The 19,678-nt window shown below is 37.4% G+C and overlaps 1 protein-coding gene across 1 annotated transcript in view; it reads right to left on the reverse strand.

Moving 5' to 3' along the window:
* ROBO2 (roundabout guidance receptor 2) overlaps window positions 1–19,678 on the reverse strand; it is a 410,894-nt gene that overhangs the window by 50,040 nt on the left and 341,176 nt on the right. The window contains exons 16-19 of the mRNA XM_062574966.1: window positions 18,112–18,236; window positions 14,649–14,820; window positions 8,486–8,668; window positions 6,271–6,297 (exon numbers count right to left, since the gene is read on the reverse strand). Coding sequence (XP_062430950.1) covers window positions 6,271–6,297; window positions 8,486–8,668; window positions 14,649–14,820; window positions 18,112–18,236 — 507 coding nt within the window. The remainder of the gene's footprint in view (window positions 1–6,270; window positions 6,298–8,485; window positions 8,669–14,648; window positions 14,821–18,111; window positions 18,237–19,678) is intronic.

The raw sequence follows: 19,678 nt of genomic DNA on the forward strand, positions 1-19,678 counted from the left end.
ATTTACGTTGTTTTTAATAGGCTATCAAGCAACTGTATCCATCTTTACTTAGAAATGAATAAAAGGATATGGTGTGGATATCATGTGCCAATATGCAAAGAGGTGGGTATGCTTCAAAATGACTGGCTATGTTTCAAAACATGCTGGTCAGACGTATGTTAACACTTTAATACAGATGCTCTTTCCTTTTTCCTCCTCCCCTTCTCATTTTTTACTTCATTTCTCCAACTTTCTGCATTTGTAAAAGCAACAACTGATCCCTCCAGAAATAAGCAAAACCAAAAACAGGTAGGTGTTCAGTATCAATCCATATAAATAAAGTTATACTACTTTAAGGGAATTCCTGTGCAATACATTTTTCTGAAAACTTCCTGGGATTAATGCTTTTGTTTAAACTACAGTCTACTAGAAATATTTTTAAAGTAACATTATCAGCACTTGTATAGCATACACGTATGAGAGATTTTCACTATGTGAAATGGAAAACAAAATCAGTATTTAGGGCCTCCAAAACACTTACATTCCTAGTGTACCTTTATAAAGGAAAGCTAAAATGGGGCGCTAGCGTGAGACTGCAGAAACAACAGTTGCCAGACATATTTTATTTTCTGTGCAGTGAGAAAAGTTTAGGACATGCTGTGATAAACATCAAGAAGACATGACTTCAAAACCTCTTCTATGGAGCCATAATTGCTGCATATTGGCTATGGCATATCAGCTTGTTGTGAAGAGACAGGTTTCACAGCACCTACTCTCTTTACTGCTATCTATGTATACTGGTGGTGGTAAACCACTTCCTGCTTCCTCCTATAAGTAATCTTATGTTCTTCCAGTACGAAGACTGTTTTTTTTAGAAAAAAAGGTTCAACTTAGCATTGAATTTGAAAAAGTCTATCAAAAAGAAATTAACCGTGACATTGTTTTTTCTGGGCAAAATTCTGCCTGGTTTATGCAATTAAGTATGGGATTGGGAAAGAATACAGCTTCTTCTACTTCCTCTCCGTTCTGTATACCAATGCAAGGATGGTTATAATCTTTATAAGAAAAGAAATAAGGGAATAGTGCAGTTATTGCTCTTGCTGAAAAAGGCTCTGGCGTATCAGCTAAGCTAACCAAAATCCCTCTTGAAGCATGAAGATGTCATTGGGACATCACAGAAAAAAACCCCATATTCCTGATGCCTTCTGTTAATGGACTACCTGAGGGTGGATAGAGAAGGTGTCTTTATTTTAGCATCAATATTGTGAAAGGAAAGACAGCTAACGACTGAAGATATGGTCAGGCTGCCAACACAAGCACTATGTTTATCATTCCTTCTGTACATTTTGTCAGCATTTTTGCCTGCAGTTTGATTTCTGCAATTACAAAACAAGCCTAACGGCCTGAATAGGAGCATACTTAATGCAATGCAGACTTGTAGATGTCACCGTAAAAATAAAACACACAGACAGCTGGCTTTATTCAGTCTGTCTCCACTTCAAAAAGATGCAGAGCAATTTCAAGGGGCAATGTAAGAGTAGGAAGGAAAGGATGTCCCTACCCCTTACCCACCCATCTCCCTTCCTTTTTATCACTGAGGAAGCAAAAAAGCTCTTTCAGCACTCTTTACATCTGATATACGTTTTTAGAAAGGCTGAAGACCAGCAGGGATGAGATTGGTTTTCAAAAGACGAAAAAAAACCCTCTGTGTAGAGACATTTTGAAGGAATCCCCACCAGTGTATACTTAAAGGACTGCAAAAATGCAGAATATAAGCCAAAGTGCATTTTAAAGGCATAAATATTTAAGGAAATTATATTTTATATATTTCTATCAAAACCAGCACATGCTAAAGAACTTTTTACATGTTCTTTTTTTTTTCTTTTTTTTTTTTTTTTTAATATATAAGGAGGTATGCATACTATTTACTAATATTATCTGACAAGGTTAAATTTAATCTTCATGCCTGCTAGTACTGGAAAAATACAAATGTATAGTAAGTTGACATTCTGAGGCAAGAAAGCTTTAGAAAGCTTTCTGTACGCCTATCTCTAGTAGGCCACATTTTCCTACCACAAATGAAAACTTTAATGTTGCCAGCCAAGTCTCATTCCTTTTCCTGATAAGCTGTTCCTCAAATATGAATGTAGATTAATCCTCTTTTAATAAGCATTAACTCAGAACAGATAATCAGCGTATAAAAATTCCATCAAAACTTCTGCCTGCCTTTGGATTCTGTCAAATAACTTATCCTCATTTAACAGTTCTAGGAGTTGTGCATAAAATGTGTAGCATTCCATAATTCTTTCTCTATCTATTTTTAATTTGTTTTTATTTACTCAGTTGCATGAGATCTTTAATCCCAAGGAGCACTAGTCACTCAATAAGCTTACCTACTCATAAATGAAAATACATATTTACTTTCCTTGGATGACTGATGGCCTAGGCGCTCTTGAAAACACCTGAGTATTCAGGTGAGTGAACTGGCAGAACCATGAGCCTGAGGGCCCAGGAAAGATAAGCAGATAAATGATTTTCTTCTTATTTCTACAAATGGATTCTGTGCATTTGTTATAGAGGTTCTCATACTGAAATGTGAAAAGAGAATTGCAACTTCCAGTAGTAAATACAGAAAATCTTTCTGTCATTGTAATAGATCGGAATGAAACAAGTAATGGATGGGAATAAAACAATTCCTATGTTATACTACAAGTGGTCAGATATCTGTGTTGTACCAGATCCCTTTTTTTGTACCACATGGAAACCCACAAAGCATACTTGTATCTGGGCAGCTTGAGCTGAGGTTAACCGTTGCAGTGATCGCAGCCAGAAAGCCCCTGCGGACGGAGGAGTTAGGGATCCACAGAACAGTTAACCTAAGCAGATACAGACCCGTGCCGTGCTGTGCTATGCTGCACGGTAGTTTGGCCTTTGGACCCGTGCTGTGCTGCACCTAGCCCGCGGCCATAGGATAAACTTAGCAGCTAATTGTAACAAAGGAGCCTGTAGGCAGCTCCCACTTGGCATTACACCACCTGCAGATCCTTGTCTTTATCTGAGAGTGCAGTAGGAACGTCTCCTCAAAACATCCTTTTCATCTGACAGTAGAAATGACAAACAGTCTTCTATTAAGAAAATCATGTAAAAACTCAAAAGACAAAAATGGAGTAACCTGTTCCAGGGACAGGATCTGCCAGGTAGGCTATGCCCTGACTGGAGACATGTTCGATGCTGCAAATTTTGAGGTTCCCAGCATCTGAAGGGATCTAAGATTATCTACGCTAATCCTTCTTTTCTCTTAACTCTAATACAAGGCATTTTAAGTGATACTTTACAGAGTCTGAGTGCCTTTCTTACTGGGATCATAACAAACCAGCAACTCCTGGTGCAAAATGACTGTAAAGAGTCTGTCCTTTATATTATGGAACTGATCACTCATAAAGGAATAACACAGGCATTTACTCTCTGTGTGCCATATTTGTTTTTGCTTATAGACTGTCATGTTCCCCAAAATGTATACTTCTTGTACAGTTGCAGAACATGACACTACTACTCTAACACTCATCTAACTAACATGACAGAAAAACATACTTTCTGCAGTACTCTAACTACCCAGATTCAATGCCTAATGATAAGTCATGATGGGGGAAGGAAAAGCAGCAGAACAGTGATGTATGACTAATGGCTTAGTACCCACTAGAGTCAGTTCAGCTGTGAATAAGTAAAAAGATTTAGCTGTGATTTTCAATGTCACATCTTCATTGTGAACATCTGAACAATCGATCACTGCTTATGAAAATGTTCACAAATACAGAAAGCTTAATAAATTTTAACTCAATGAATAACTCTCCCCTGGCACAAATCTTTACCAACAGCACAACATTTGCTGTTTGTTCTTCTTCTGCACTGAACGTTACAGTCACAAAGCAGAAATTATGCCACTTAGGTGTCTAATCATAGGATATAAATAACAAATAGTCCTAGCAAAGACTTAATGAATGACCCATAATCTGAAATTGATTGGAGAGAATGCTTTAGCAACTACAAAAATAATTGCTCAATGTATACCTTAAAACATATTTTTAGTTTTAATTTCTGCACACATGCAAATAGAACTGAAAAAAACCCAAAACAATCCACCTCATAAATAACTGAAAAAAGGTTATTTAGTTTTTTGTTCAGCTAGATCTATCTGTGAATAGAGTAAGTACATAAATGTTCTGAAAATCCACTTGATCAAGTTTATTATACAGTCAAATCTGCATGTTCTGTCTTTCTGAAGGAAGAATTTGAAGTACATATTTGAACAAAAACTGTACATCTCTGACTATTAGGAAAAATTTGTCTCTGATAAAACTTTACTGACAGCTGTCTCTGATGAGATTCTGAAAGCTACATGCCACTGTCTAGATCTGAAACCAATTTAGTGTTTATGAATCATAACTCCGAAGGAAAAAAACAGTTGTGAATGTCATCAAATCTCCACAGGCATGGATGTGTTTATCTAAATGAGATCACCAATTGCAAACTCAAATACCAGAGAACTAAAGATGTATCTTAGGGAACTCTGGATACAAAAATATGGACTATATTCTTAGGGAACTCTGGGTACAAAAATATGGACTATATTCTTTTCATAATTTTTTTCACAAGTCATGATTTTTTGAGACACCGTAATTTGGTAGATTTGACTACTGGATGACTTAGATTCTCAGCCACTTAGGAAATGATTATTGAGAACAGAATTCTGTATTGTTATAGTTGCAAAAGATCCATGAGATGTTGAAGTTCTTGTACAAATTGTGAATTTCTGGCAGTGCCTCTGACATATCCTAGTTGCCCAGCATGCGTGGAACAACTGCACTGAATCATGCACATTCACTTTGTCTCCAACACAATCCTGCGCTGTGTCCATGTCAGCTACAAAAACAATGGAAAAAACTTACCATACCACAGCAACAGACAGCTGACAGTGGCACAATCATAGGAACCAAATGCAAAGATGTATCACTCCATTCTGGAAAATTTTTATGGTATGTCCCAGAGTAAAGCAAATAAAGCTTTTATTACTGCAATGTGTTGTGCCACACTAATTCTGACTTGAACAAACATGCCAAGAACCCAGAAGGAGCAATTCTTAAGCCCCAAAGTTTCTCCATGAGAGCAGTTCTCCTTAGCAATGTCACAGGCCCCTAGGGCAGACACTGCCACCTTCATTCCTCATCCTCAACAATCAGCTGTTCTTTCCTGCCGAGCTTAAATGCACAGGCTGTGGCTGAAAATAAGAGAGCTAGAAAGCAGCTAGTTGAGCATGAGGAGTGGTTCCACTAAGCAATAGGAGGACTGGCCTCTACCAAATGGATGTCAGAGCCACAGAAGAACAGACAACTTTGGCGAATGCAACTGAGGGGCCACTCTACACACAAAAAATGCTATGCATTTCCCCTGAAAATGCTGGCATTTGTCACCCTCTTACAGTGCAACACTGAGGTATAAATATTTTTGAGTTTTTGACTCAAGCTTAGGTATGAGAACTGAAGCTAATTATTTGTGTTAATTTTTACTATTAACGACATACACTATTTCTCTTGGCTACCCATATGTTGACTAAGCTGTTTGCAACCTGCTGCTGCAGTCACACTTGTTTATTCTTCACATATCTTTAATCACGCTTATGATAATGGTCGACCGTATGCTATGTTTATTAAAGAAATGATAACTAGGAAATCAGCTTTGAATTGGATAGGCAGAAAAAAAGCAAATGCTTCAGTTGAAAAAAATACTGCAAAGGGAATGTGTGCTTAGGTTAATTAGTGGATTGAGTGCAGAGCTGAATACTTCAAGGCAGGTGTATACACAACTAACAGCGTAAGTGAGGTAAGAGCCACTTCTCTAGTTAGGAGATCTTCAGAACTACTCATGATACTTTCTTAGATCCTTAGGATCAAAATTTGACCGTATGTAACTAATGCTTGTTCACGTTATGTTAGTTCAAGCATTTTGTCCTGCAAATTACTTTCAGAATTGCAATGTTTTGAAGAGTTAGATGAATTAGAAGTATGCAGAATTATAATGACAGAGAAATTAAAGGTGGTAGGTTCTACTTTCCCTCAGTATCACTAGGAGAATACATGCTACATTACTATCACAGACTATCATAGACAGGCGGTAGTAGTGTTTCTCCTTGCATTTGGTTTTAATTCTGCATACCTCACATGTTTATAAACACTTAGATAGCTAATGTTTGCAATGATGCATTGGTGACATAACAGACAGACTAATGGACAGTACCTGCAGGGGTGAAGGTGAAGGACTGAACTGCAAAACAAGAAAGCAAACACATTGTGAGTTACAGACCCTGATAACAAGAGCTACTTTCAGGGCATGAGTTTCCTTTGGAACTCTCTCAGTTGTAGCTTAACATCATACGCAGGACATAGCAGTTGAGCTTTGAGCACTAACCAGCCAGCAGCCAATGATAAATGACAATTGGAAAGGTGAGCAGTGAATTTTGAGAGTCAAAGTTGAGGACATGCTCTTCTCAAAACCATAAAAATAAGGATGAATTCTGAAACACAATCTCTTATGAACTTTCTCTGTAGAAAGCACACAGTATTTTGTAATTCTGATAATGGAAATTCTATGCCACGATGCAATGTTCACATCACACTTAGACACAGCAAACATCATGAGAAGAAATGAGTTGCAGGAGACACACTGTTTATAATGATTATTACAATCATTTACAGTGACTATTATTACCATTTACAGCTACGCATTTCAACATGCTAAAGACTTTGCTCTCAAAGAAAAAAGAAAAACTATGTGAGCTCACATACAAGACTAATAATTCTGCTTGTTAAAAAAAGGAGGTAATCTCAGTTTGCATCCAATGCATATGTAAATATATGACAGTGTCCTAAGGGGAATAATGGTCTAACTCTTAATATGAAGAATCTGTGGATCATATAAGCACATGTGGAGCTACATGTGATATAGATCAGTTTTGAATTAATACCATCTCTCGTAGAGTAAAAGTTGCCCTTGCTGTTAAAGCAAAAAAAAAAAAAAAAAAAAAAAAAAAAAAAAAATCCCTGTGAAAAGAAGCATAACCTATGAATGATACAGGCCACATGGTCACTTAAGTTGAGGTTCCATAATGAACTGTGTCAACCTAAGAGCCTGTTGCCATTGAAAAGGTTTCTTTTTCCATGCTTCCACTACACTGGCTTTGGGACTTCATTTCACTAAGCCAACAGAAAACTAATCCAGCAGGGGAGAGAATAGGATTAAAAACAACAACAACAAAACCTCTAAAACTGTGAACTGTTTTCCTCTGGGTTAGTGAGTCCAGTCAGGACACTGAAGGGTCTGATGATAGCTAAAGCCAGGTTGAGAGGGAGTAAGGACTGTGTGGATTAGAGCAGGGAAGGAATGTTGGGTTTTGGTAGTAGAAAGATATTAGGGATGCTCAGCCACCTGGGGAAATTGTGTCTTCTGGTTCATATGTGATAACTTGTAAATCAGTAGACTATTGGTATGACATAGTCTGATATAGTATCAACAGTAAACATACCGAAAACTCAAATGTACAAATCTTGCTTAAACAGGAAATGTTTTCTCTTATTAAATGTATTGTAAAATAAGAACTACATAAGAAACTACCCTAATGTTTGAAGGAGAGCTTTTTCATGTGTAAATTAGGTTTCAGAGCATCTCATTTCTTTGGTAATGCTATATTCACCTGACTCCTAAATATCTGTAAGAATACTGAAGCACAGAATAACACATAAAACCAAAAGTTTTGGAGAGGGAGGAAGAAATATTTTCATATAGTGAATGAACTTGCTTTCCAAATGTGGTTTTTATTTTGGAGCAATATGCTTTGTGCAAAAGGCATCATATTGTAAGGCAACTCCAAGGAGTTGCATCTCCAAGACAAAACTTCCTAAGGCTTCTATCACAGGTAAACTTGATCATCCCTTTTTATCTAATACATCATTTTCTCTTCCTGCAGTTCTATGTATGGAGTTGGCGGCTAAGGATCTCAGTTTATCCTCCATGCATGGGGTTCGAAAGTCATGGAAATGCACAGGAATGAAAGAGGGTAAGATTAAATGCTCTTTCTAACTCTCTAGATCCTTTCATGTAAGGGTCTAATCTAACTCACATTTGAGCATATAACTGAAGCTGGACCTCCAACAGAGTGCCTTCTGAGCAAGGAGTAAGAGGTAGAGTTAACCCTCTTTGTACTTCTCTACGCTAATGTGTTGGAGATGTAAAAATAAAGACCATCTTATGATAATGATGAAATGTGGTTCAGAGCAATGCATTTAAAGCTTCTCATACGTCGGCATTTTCACAGCATACATTTAAAACAAGCATATGAAATTCACCCAGTCCATTTCTGTCGTAAGGTCACCGTGGTTTTTGAATAGGTTTAGCAGCACCTGTGCTCTTCACGATAGAACCTGATGACATGGTAATAAATAGTTATTGTTCTTACCAGCATAATTGCTGAGCCCCTTCCTCTTCTTTCTGCGCCAGTACAGCCAGATGCTGAAACCCATCAGAATTACCCAACATGCACCACCGATGCCAGCTATAAAGGCAGGCTGTTTGACAACATCAGTGATTTGCTCAGTTATGCTGTTGTTATTTTCGGTGATGACAACTTCATTACGAGCTCCTGCACAAAAGAAAGTCGATAGAACATATTTATTATGTATGCTGTAATGCAACCAGGAACCAGGTACTGCAAATGAAAATTAAAAAGCAGTAATATGTGCCTCAAAAGAATTATCCACACTAGGGCAGCTTTATAGGTTACTAAACTTGAAAAGCCATGTTTCCAGTAAGGGAACCCATAATCCATTGCAATTTTGGAAACATATATTTGAAAAGACAGCTCTATAGCACCATCCCCACTAACCTAACAGACCACAACAGTCCACAGACTTTTAACAATATACATAAGCACTTTTTACATAATTATAGCTAGTACCGAATGAAGACAGAACGGATCATAGTAAACCAACTCCAACAAATAGATCAAGCAAATAATAAATAACTTTTCTCTAAATAAGAAATCCAAATATAAAATTTGCTATAACATCAAAAGTTAGTTCTTTTGTTACTAACATGTCAGGTGTTCTTATTTAACTCATTACCTGCTGCATGCCAGAGCTTCCAAACTTAAAATAAAACATTAAATATATGTATTTTTAATGGAGGAAAGATGTATTTTCAACAATTACTTTATGGAGAAAATCCATGGAGAAATGGATCCTCAGTACACTAACTCTGACACAAAACAAAAATAGCTTAGATAACTGTAATTTCTAAGCGATCATGATGAGATGATGCTATTTTTTCACTCAAAATATGTGTGAAAAATTCTTAACATTAACCTGGAAGAAATAATTATAACACATGGAATACCAATTAAAGTGACACACGTCAAAAATAACGGTATAGTATCTCAATTGTGGCTAGCACCTTAGAAAACACTGAATTTCAGTGGATGCTCCCACTGGTTTCATTTTTCTCCTTTCTCTAAAAGGGAATTTTTCTAAAAGGAAAACCTTAGTGTCTGTCTTGAAAACAAATGCCCATAAACACTGTGGAGAGAAATTCAGGAAATGTTAAAGCATACCGTTCCAGAGTGGGTAAGTTTCTAGTTCCAAACTCCCCAGCTAAAAAAGGTTAGTTTTAAAGGTAGGAAATGTGGAACATATTTTTCTGCAAAAAAATATGAATACTGATTCTAAATACACTTCACATAAATTACCTAGATCTACACTTTTGAAAGTGGTGAAGCAATTAGCCATCATTTCTGGTAAAAACATTTATATAGCTCAATCTTTGAAGTGTATACGCCATCCTATCAGATGCATGTATGCATGTAGAAGAAAGATTTCAAGCCTCAGGAGTAGCTACTCTACTGAGGAAAAAAACATATGCAAACACCATGATTCTCAGTTACGACAGTGTATCACACATGGAGGTAGTAGAATACATATACGGAAATAAAGCATTGAAATGGTCATTCAGAGCAAATTGTAAAAAATATCATAGCACTACACCCTGCTGTGAAAGTGTATATATTCCTCTTCTATAATTCAGCAACGGTTAAATTTACTAGTCACTTATTGAAACAAAACTGCCGCTGTGTCAGCATGCTGGCTCCAGTGTAAAGCAAACAAACAAGGTCATTCGTTAAAGTAGATACAAGAGAGAAAAGTCAGATGCTATCAATTTTATTTCCAGGAAGGCCTCTTTACAGCAGACCAACAGTTTATATCAGTCAAGCTGTGAGTAAGAATGAGACCCAAAGGCTGAGTCTTGCTGAGCACGCCTTAGCTGATGGAGCTGGCGATGGAGTCTATCATGGCAGTGCCCCAGTGAACGGGCAGATTGAGGCCCTCTGCAGTGCTCAGAGCTGGATCAAGTTACTCAGGAAGAAATGCGATGCAGTGCATTATATTGCTGTAACGCTGTTAATGATCTCTGTGATTTTATTAAGCTTTCCCTCTTTCATCACCATGTCAATATTTAGTAATGATGACCGTCTGCTTCTGCAAACAAACTGCTGAAGCTGTGGGAGAGCTTGGCTTGGTTTCAGTAGCTCTATTCAAGAAACAAAGCAGCCTTCCAACAAACCAAATAGTTCCCACAGACCAACTCTGACAGGCTATGCCTGTCCATTTAGGAAGAGGCAGGGTAAAGACTTTGCCATGCACTGGGTCATTCTGGTAAGCTTTACTAGCATCAAGGCTCAGTAGATGCCGCAGTCCTCTCCAACTCCAAAGCTTTCCCATTTTGTCCTGTCAGCTATCAAAAGACCAATAGTTTCCACCGTGATGTAAAAAGAGAGATTAAAAACTCAGTGAGCACCAGTGGCAAGGAAAAAACAGGAGGCAGCAGTGGCTCCTTTGCAGGATTTCCCCCTTCCTTGTTGCCCATAGAAACAATCTGTAAGTGCACCCCAGTGCTTAAAGAGGAAGTGCTGAGAGTAAAACTAATAGAAACAGGCACTCTATAGCATGCTCTCCTAAGCACACAATTGATTTTCTAGTAGAAATCAGCACGGGAGTTGATGTAGCTCTAATTGGCATTAACTTTCAGTTAATTTCTGTGTCCTTTGGAGGCTAGGTAACAGCAGCAGGAAGGTGAGGAAACAGGTAATGTCCGCCCTGTGTTGGTGGCAGCTGTGCTGCGATGAAGAAGAGGGGGGCAGAAGGGCTTCGGAGACATTGGCTTCAGCAGCAGATGCTCCTGGATTCAAGAAAAGAACAACAGCTTCCTGCTAAAGCATGCAAAATGTTTCAGTGCTAAAGATCCTGGGTTTATTCCGAGGACAGAAACCGGTAGTCTTTGAATGGAGGACATGAGAACAAACTGTAGAGAACCCAGAGAGAGGTTTCAATGGACTTTTATAGTCTCCCAAGGGCTCTTCTGGAGGAAGGTACAATCTGTCTCCAAATTACCTTCCAAAGTTAGCAGTCTGGCTGTTTGTTCTACCCTCCTAGTGCCTGGTAATTACATGTGCAAAAGTAATAATTCATTTAAATGTCAAAATAACATATGCTTTGTGAATTGAGTGGCTGAAAAACAAATGGATACAGATGAACATTACCCACCGACGTTTGATAAAATTAATATAATCATAGGAGTTTGGGCAAATAAATGGCATTAATTTTGTATTTCTTTACATAGTATTTAATCAGAAGTAGTGTATATGTCATCCAGGGTACCAGTGTACTATTTCATATACTGCAGGTGTTTCTGTAACAATGCTGTCAGTTCAACTAATTAGAACATAGACAAGGGATGTGTGTGACCTGTAACGCTCCATGTCTTCCTCCCATTGGAGAGTAATGAAGAACAAAACTAATTTGTCGGACGAAAAATTAATTAGACACATCAGATTCAATTGTACCTATTACTGTGAAAGTTTGCAGCTGTTTCTCATGTTATTATGCCAATGATGGAATGTAAGCAGGAACAGGCCAACTGATCAAGAGAAATAACAGCAATATTGCTATCTTCAATTTTTTTTCTTGCATTCCATGTCAACAGTGATCAGAAAACTTTTAGTCTTGATTCTCTTTGAGCCTTTTATACAATTTTTCAACATCTTGCTTGAAGTATGGGCATAGAGTTCCAGTAAGAGTCACACAATTCCCAGCTAAAGAAATATACTTTCTACTACTCAGTAGTCTCGTGTGTTTTACTTTCTGAACTTATATTAGCTTGTTATCTACAACTGATTGGAAAAGTCAGTAGCTGATGAATACAGCTGATGAATACCAGCTATTTTCAGCATAACTTCTTAGAATAACACCTCCTATATTGTAAGAAGAAAGGATGTGTTTTTCTTATACACTGGACTGCATTTTGCGATGATGAAAGCCCTACTGTTTAGCTACAAGTCTCAGTTGGTCTGCAACGCCGCCCTGCTCTCTCCACATGTAAGCGTTCCTGCAGTTGTTCATTCTGCTTGCAAACCGCTGTAGAGCGATGCACTGGGCCAGGTGGGACTCCATTATAGTACAACCATTTAATAATGTTTTCCCATTCATGATTATATTTTGGGGTTTATTCACTACCTAATTTTTAATCCACATAATTACTTTAATTACCTAACAATTACGTTTCCTTGTTCCGTATTTTTGATTCCTAGTCAAACATCAAGTGGTACCAACTCAGATTTTTCAGAAATCCTATCACCTGAACTATGTTGCCTTTACCAAGCATATTTATAATCAGAGGAAATAGACAGCTACTATGGCTCATAAGCACAGGAAAGATGGAATCTACAGAAAAAGGAAATACAGACCATACAAGTAGTAACTACATCCAGCTTTGTGTTCCCAAAAGGGAAAAAAGAAATGAGAACAGAAACTCAAGCCAAACAGAAGAGACTCTATTAATTACTTTTCATGTAAAGGACTGTAAATGCGCAGAGATGTTATCAGACAGACTTGTTGAGGCAGACATTTTGGGATAATTAAAGGAACAAATAAATATCACTATAAGTTTAACAAGGTGAATTAAGTTTCCAAATGCCAAATGGATTTTTTTTTTGTAGTTTATTTGTTAAATTTGCATTCTAATGTCTCTTTCCTCCTTCATGTAACAATACAGATCTCTACAGATTTAACTCTTGATTATATTAGTCATTTTTTTGTAAGGAAAAAGACAGGATTGAGGGCTACATCCAGATTAGGGGCTGAGCATTCTGGCAATCATCCAGCAAAGCACTTTAGTGCAACTCACAACAAGTTAAGTGACATGAGATTACTTGCACGCTTAAAATGAAATGTGCTTAAGTGCTTTGCTGGAACAAGACCAGTGTGTTTAGCATCTAGCTGGACGGACTCCTTTCAGCAGTGCTCTGGGAAGCTGAGTAAGAAAAGTAACCCTGCTCAAAGTGAATGCAAAGACAGACTAATATCACATCATAAGCTATTTATACAAAGGTCCAAAACTCAGGCCTTTAGAAAACAGGTTCCTTTCATTTTCCAAGATCAATTTATTGCTTTCAGTTCCAGAAGACTTTTTGCCCCTCTTTTCTTTGAAGTTTCTGTTATTGCCTATTTCTTAAAACAGTGCTATCTTCATCTCTGCAGTTGCATTTTCCTCACCAGTGACAATATATCCAAAGTTGGCATATCCCTGTTTCTTTTTCGTGGGGATACGTGGGAATACCTGAATATCATGATACATGGGGATCCTGAATACCATTAAAAATTTAAGCTATGCTTATGGTCCAGCCTTTTGTAAAAGCCTACTCATAACAGAATAGTCCATGTCTGAGACACTTTGTTGATAATGCTTTCTAGAAAAGAAAATATTTAATAACAACAAAATAGCGACAAAGTGGCAAAAAAAAGCTCACAATCTGATCATATAGATAAATGCAACAGAATTCCAGTATTACGCACTCTGAAGAGGTGCTGCTGTGCACAGCTCAATTCAGTTTCACTAATTATGGTTACTTTTTCCAGTCCTACGCTTCCCATATTGTTTCTGCATTTATAACTTAGACTTGAAAAGAATTGCAGAAGAAATAGAATCTATGCTTCCCTCCGGTCAGGAAATTAATCCAGTATGGAAACCACTAATAAGAAACAGTCATTTCAAAGCAAGAGATGACAATATCACCTTTGCTCTCTATTTGGACTAGAGGCCAAATTTTCTTTGACAGCGGAAGCTCATCTGCTTGGGATAGCAGAGAAACACTGACTTCAAATGTTCAGAAAGCCAACACTAAATAGTGCCTTAGGCACCAACAATGTAAGTAAAGCAATATTACAGTCATCTTAACAGGAGGAAAACGGAGGTCTAGTTGCTAGTTCCATAAATCTGTCAACTTGAAGAAGTGGTAAATTGTTTAAAAAGAATTAAATCAGTTTCACTTGATAATCTTCATCTTTAATATGTCACAGGAAGAGAAGAACTATTTCACCGCGTTGGCTGTGAGAGCTCCGCACAAACAGAAGACAGTATCAGCAGGCAGTGGGACATTAAAAGCTAACTACCTCCATTCAAACTGCACCTTGTCTTTTGCTCCTCTGATTTTTGTGCTTCCAGAAGTGGTTTATGAAAGCATTTCTGAATGTCTAAGCAAGCAAAACAAAGTAACAGAATAGACAATCACTTACCAATTATTATGGGTTGTGGCTCACTTTTTACTCCCACACCTGCACTGGTGCTTGCAGCAACTTCCACACGGTATTGAATACCTGGATATAGGCCACCTATTACTACAGAGCGAATGGCTGCATCTACTGTTTTGTTGATATGAAATCGAGTCTCATTACCTAGGCACCAGATCTGGGACAAAAGTTGATGTGTTAAAAAATATGAAACTCTTCATACTCACAAACAATAGTGTATAGATATGACATATCAAGGTATTACATGACAATCACTTATTTTGGTATTTTGGACTTCTTAACAACCTTTCTGTCCAGGAGCAACTGGAATTGGGATGCTTTACCTTAGAAAGCTATCCCATATTAGCGTAAAGACCAACCAAATTGCAAAAACTGCTTGCAAACACTGCTCTGGACTCTGGCTTGCCACGGACTGCAAATTCTGTGGTACATTTCTTTTAGAAGCACAGACCAGAATCATCCAAGTAAAAAAGAGGCATTACATATTAATTGAAACTTTGTACAGTAATGCAATTGCCACCAAATCCTTCTTAAAAAAATCATTCTAATTTTCCCACTGAACAGCAAAATGATACTAAATAATATAAGCACAGTTTGAAACACTTCTTAAAGTAATGAAGAAGAAAAAGCTTTCAAAATTCTTTCCAACTTTCTTTCCCTGCAGGACAGCGTCAGGTAAAATTTTTGAAATGACCTAAGTACCGATCAGCTTTTTACTATCGCTGTTGTCATTATTTATATTGTTCAGGAATTTAGATTTCAGTTCCTGACACATTTACTCTCTAATTCAAAAAACACACAAAATACTCTAAAATATGCATCAACGTCTTGTGATGAGCATGGTATATCATTTCAGAGTGTTCTTATTTCTCTCTCTCAGATTTTTCCATAGGCATTTTCTGAGATGTTTCAGAACTAAGACATTTTAAGGATTCTTCTTCAGTTAATGTTATCTGCACATGGTGCTTTTTTATTATTAAATAAGGCATTTGGTACCACTCTACTCACGGAAATCAGTGCATGAAGGTATCACATGTACACTACATAATTACAATAGTAGAAGAAAGTATTATTTGTGGAACCACTATCAGCAACCAACTGATGTGTCCTAGCAACAGTAATGTTCTCATTACTCTTATTTTTGATCCTGCTCGGTTTTATCACATTCTATCTTTTCTCTGTATATCACCGAGGGAGATCTGGAGAACAAAAGAAACTTTCATTTGCCTAACCTCAAGTAGATCTTATTTGCAAGCCAGAAATAGGGTGAGAGACTATTGCAATTCACTCTTTTTCTCCTTGTCTGTTTTGGTCTTAGGTCAAAGCAAGTATGAGCTGAATTTATAGGCACTTATATATAAATTTTTATATAAATTACTATTGCACCATGAACAGTATTCTGTAATACTTAAAGTACTGCAGTCAATTTATTTTGTGTAGTGTTCACCTCTGTAACTGTGTAAGGCACAAGGTAAGATCTTCATTAAGATTTATATACAGGTATATCTTGTATGAGTATACTGATAGGGCTACAGCAGAAGGTAAGTACCAAGCTGTTATGCTTTAGCAAAATTAAGGTAATTCTGGCCAGGCAGAGAAGCAGAATTTCTAGTGCTGTGTTGAAAATGCCTACACTGCTAGAGAAGGGTTCTGAAGACTTCACTCTTTGACTTAGGCTCCATAATTCCACCTATGTCCATTTATAGGTGTCTAAATCACTCAGTAAAACTTGGTCTTTGATAATTAAGGAAATTCATGCTGTTATGACAATTTAAGTGCTGTTACTGCAGATAAGGGAAAAGATCTTCCACACATATGACTTTTAAAATATAGGAATATTATAGTGCTCAAATAGAGAAATAATGTTTGTGAGTTATGAAATTATTTTTATTACTCCATGTGAATTTCGAATTTTCAAAGTCAGACCAATGTTTTTGAATTACTGAGTGTTTACTTTCCTTTAAAAATCAAATAGCTTATTTAAGTATAAAAATTCTTCAAGTCCATCTTTGAAAACCTTGGTTTCTACTAAGTTTGTACAAAAAATGTACGCTAGTAAGGTTGTGATGCAATGTTTGAACTTCAAAATTTCCTGATTTTGACTACACAGCAATGAAATCACAATATGCAGAGGACTCTGCAGGTTATTATGGTACTGATGTTTAATATTGACTTATGCTTGAGTTGGTATGAAGACAAATTAAGCCAAAAGATAATTATTAATTGATATGAAAACTAGGTCAATAAAATGTTGGGATTAATAAATCTTGATATTGACCAAAAGTAGAACAAAGGAAGTGTTATGCTCCACACAAATATTGAGAGCACTTACTGCTTCCCTCTGAACTAGTGATAAATTGTAAGAGGTTGAAACATGAGTTGGTCTAAAAGCCAAGCACTTTCTCCCTTCCTGATGCTGTGTTCCCACAAGATACAGAAGAATAAATTACATCCTTCTGTGTGAAATAATCATCAACTGCATTCCAAAGAGCTAATATTACCATTTCTACCCTTTGTGGGATTGTCAAAGAAGCTGTTTTCTACTTGAACTAAAAATTTCACACTAGAATCACAGAATGGATATGCAAACTGACTACAGTCAATTCCCAGTCTTCTTTCTCACTCCCCAAAAAGCACACTGTGATGTTTCCATGTTGTGAGAATATAGCCGTGCAAAAATGAGCTTAGTGGCTCCACTAGCAAAGTAGAGTATGACAAAATTTAAGGTGATATATAAGCAGCGGTTTCTTTGAGCTATCATAGCAACAGAGGAATAGAAAAGACAAGCAATGTAGGAAGCACTGATGTAATAAATTCTGTATATAATAGTGGTATTCAATCTCTTCCTCTGATCAAACCACCTAGCACTTTAAATTGCGACTCTTAACAGAGAGAGTACTCAGAAGAAGACTTGGATTCTCCCAGACCCCCAGTCCTTGACTTTGGCCTTGAAGTATTTGGATGATTAGTATTGCAGTGGAGATGAGAAGGATCTTTCCTGGCAGCTTTTTTGCCAGACCAAAGAAACTCTAAGACAGAGATTCCACTGCCTGTCCTGAGACTAGAGAAGTCCTTTACAAAAAAAAAAAAAAAAAAAAAAAAAAAACCAACCAACCAACCAACCAAACAAACAAAAAAACCCAACTCTCTCTTCCCTTTAACTTATTTTCTTTCATCAGCAAGGAAGATGAAGAAAGAGAAACACCATAAATTAGTTGCCAATTACAACTCTTTTCCAGATAAAGCCCAAGGTATTTTTCTTTTTAATATAATAGCAGTGCCTAAATGAAAAAAAAAATCTGTAAGGATTCAGACCTCTTTCTCTGTAACATTTTATGGGTGGCAATAAATGCTGTTAGAATCAAAACTCATAAACATTACTATTGCTCCGTAACCAAGCAGGCTGCTTACTTAAACTCACACCCCTCTCATTACACATCTTTTCTACCTTATACTCCTGAATGACTCCGTTCTGGTGATCTGGAGGTGGAGGATCCCATGAGATGCTGATGCTTGTGCTGTTGTGATTTCCAACTGTCAGGACAGTAACAGACTGAGGAGGGGCACTTGGAGCTACACCAAAGAGAGAGAACAAACAGAAGTAAGAAATTAATCCACTTGCTAGAGTACAAATTTTGCTGAAACAGTGTAAGAGTAAGCAGAGAATATACAAAGTTCACACTCCCTGCAGGCCTAGGTATGCTTATTTTTGTTAGGCACTGACAATTTTGAAAAGTGGCTTTCTAAAGAAAAGCATACCTCTGAATGAAAATGCAGAATTTGTGGCAATGGAGAATCAATACAAATCACTCCTCATTTATATATAGCATATCTTGATTTTGCATTGGAATTATTTTCAGGCTTGCATTTGTTTTCTTTAATGTACATCGTTACTTACAGATACAGCAACTAAGTCCTAATGTGAGGCTGCTTCACCTGCCCTGAACTGTTTGGATTCTTTTTTTCTCCACCCCATCTAATAAGAATGTACAGCAGTAGACGTCTGAGGATTTTTGTGTGTTTATTTGTCCTTTAAGAAGACATTAACTCAGGAGATTTAAACATAAAATCTTGTAACTCCTAGGCAGAAAAAAGTTGAAGTATTGAGGGTTTTGCACTAAATCCCAGCGAATAGGGAAGGTGATACATTAGGCCATATTACGAATATATGGCTTCTTTTCTCTTGGCAAGTCTTCCTTTCCCTTTAAAGTCCACTTCCACCATCCACAGCTGCCTTGCGGGTCACTGTATATCAAGGCCAGATCTACAGTGCAAAGATTTGCCAGCACAGCTATGTTGGCCTCAAGTGTGAAAAAAACATCATAGCCATTAGTGATTAGAACTATGCTAGCAAAACCCCTCTTGCAGTGACACCAACAGCAGGGTGCTCTCGTTGGCTGAGAACATGTTGTTTGGAAAGTGATGCGGCAGCACAGCACTGATAATGAAAAAAATAGTCCCCTCTGTGAGCATCTGCTGCATCTCCACGCGGGGGCTCTCCCATCATAGCTAGAGCTGCCAGAGCAGAGGGTCTGTGGCACACATCCCCCCTCAGCCACTCCAGGATATTAAAATGCTTTGCAATCTTTCTCTCTTCTGCTACACTTCTAGACTAGTGACTAACACTTTGACAGTGTTGGCGACTTAGCTTGCCACTGTGGCAAAGTGTCATGTTAGATCTTAAGATATGACCCTGGAAAAAAAATATCAAAAAACAGCCACACTGAACTGGACCTAGGATCCATCTAGTCCATCTCTTCTAGTCTAGCTATAGTCTTCAACAAAACCAATATACAAAGGCTATGAAAGCACAGATTAGAAAGGAAAGCATAGTGCTACCTTTCCAGGACACTTTTCCAAATCCCAGCAACCTGACACTCAGAGACTTTCTGGTCCAGGATGACATCTTTGTGTATGTATATCTCTTCCTAGATTTTTTTATTCTATGCATTTATCATCACCTTTAATACAATCTTAGAACATTTCTAACAGGAAACATGGAAACTTAAAGAACT

The sequence above is a fragment of the Rhea pennata genome, chromosome 1, assembly GCF_028389875.1.
Source record: "Rhea pennata isolate bPtePen1 chromosome 1, bPtePen1.pri, whole genome shotgun sequence".
In the NCBI taxonomy this organism is placed as follows: Eukaryota; Metazoa; Chordata; class Aves; order Rheiformes; family Rheidae; genus Rhea; species Rhea pennata.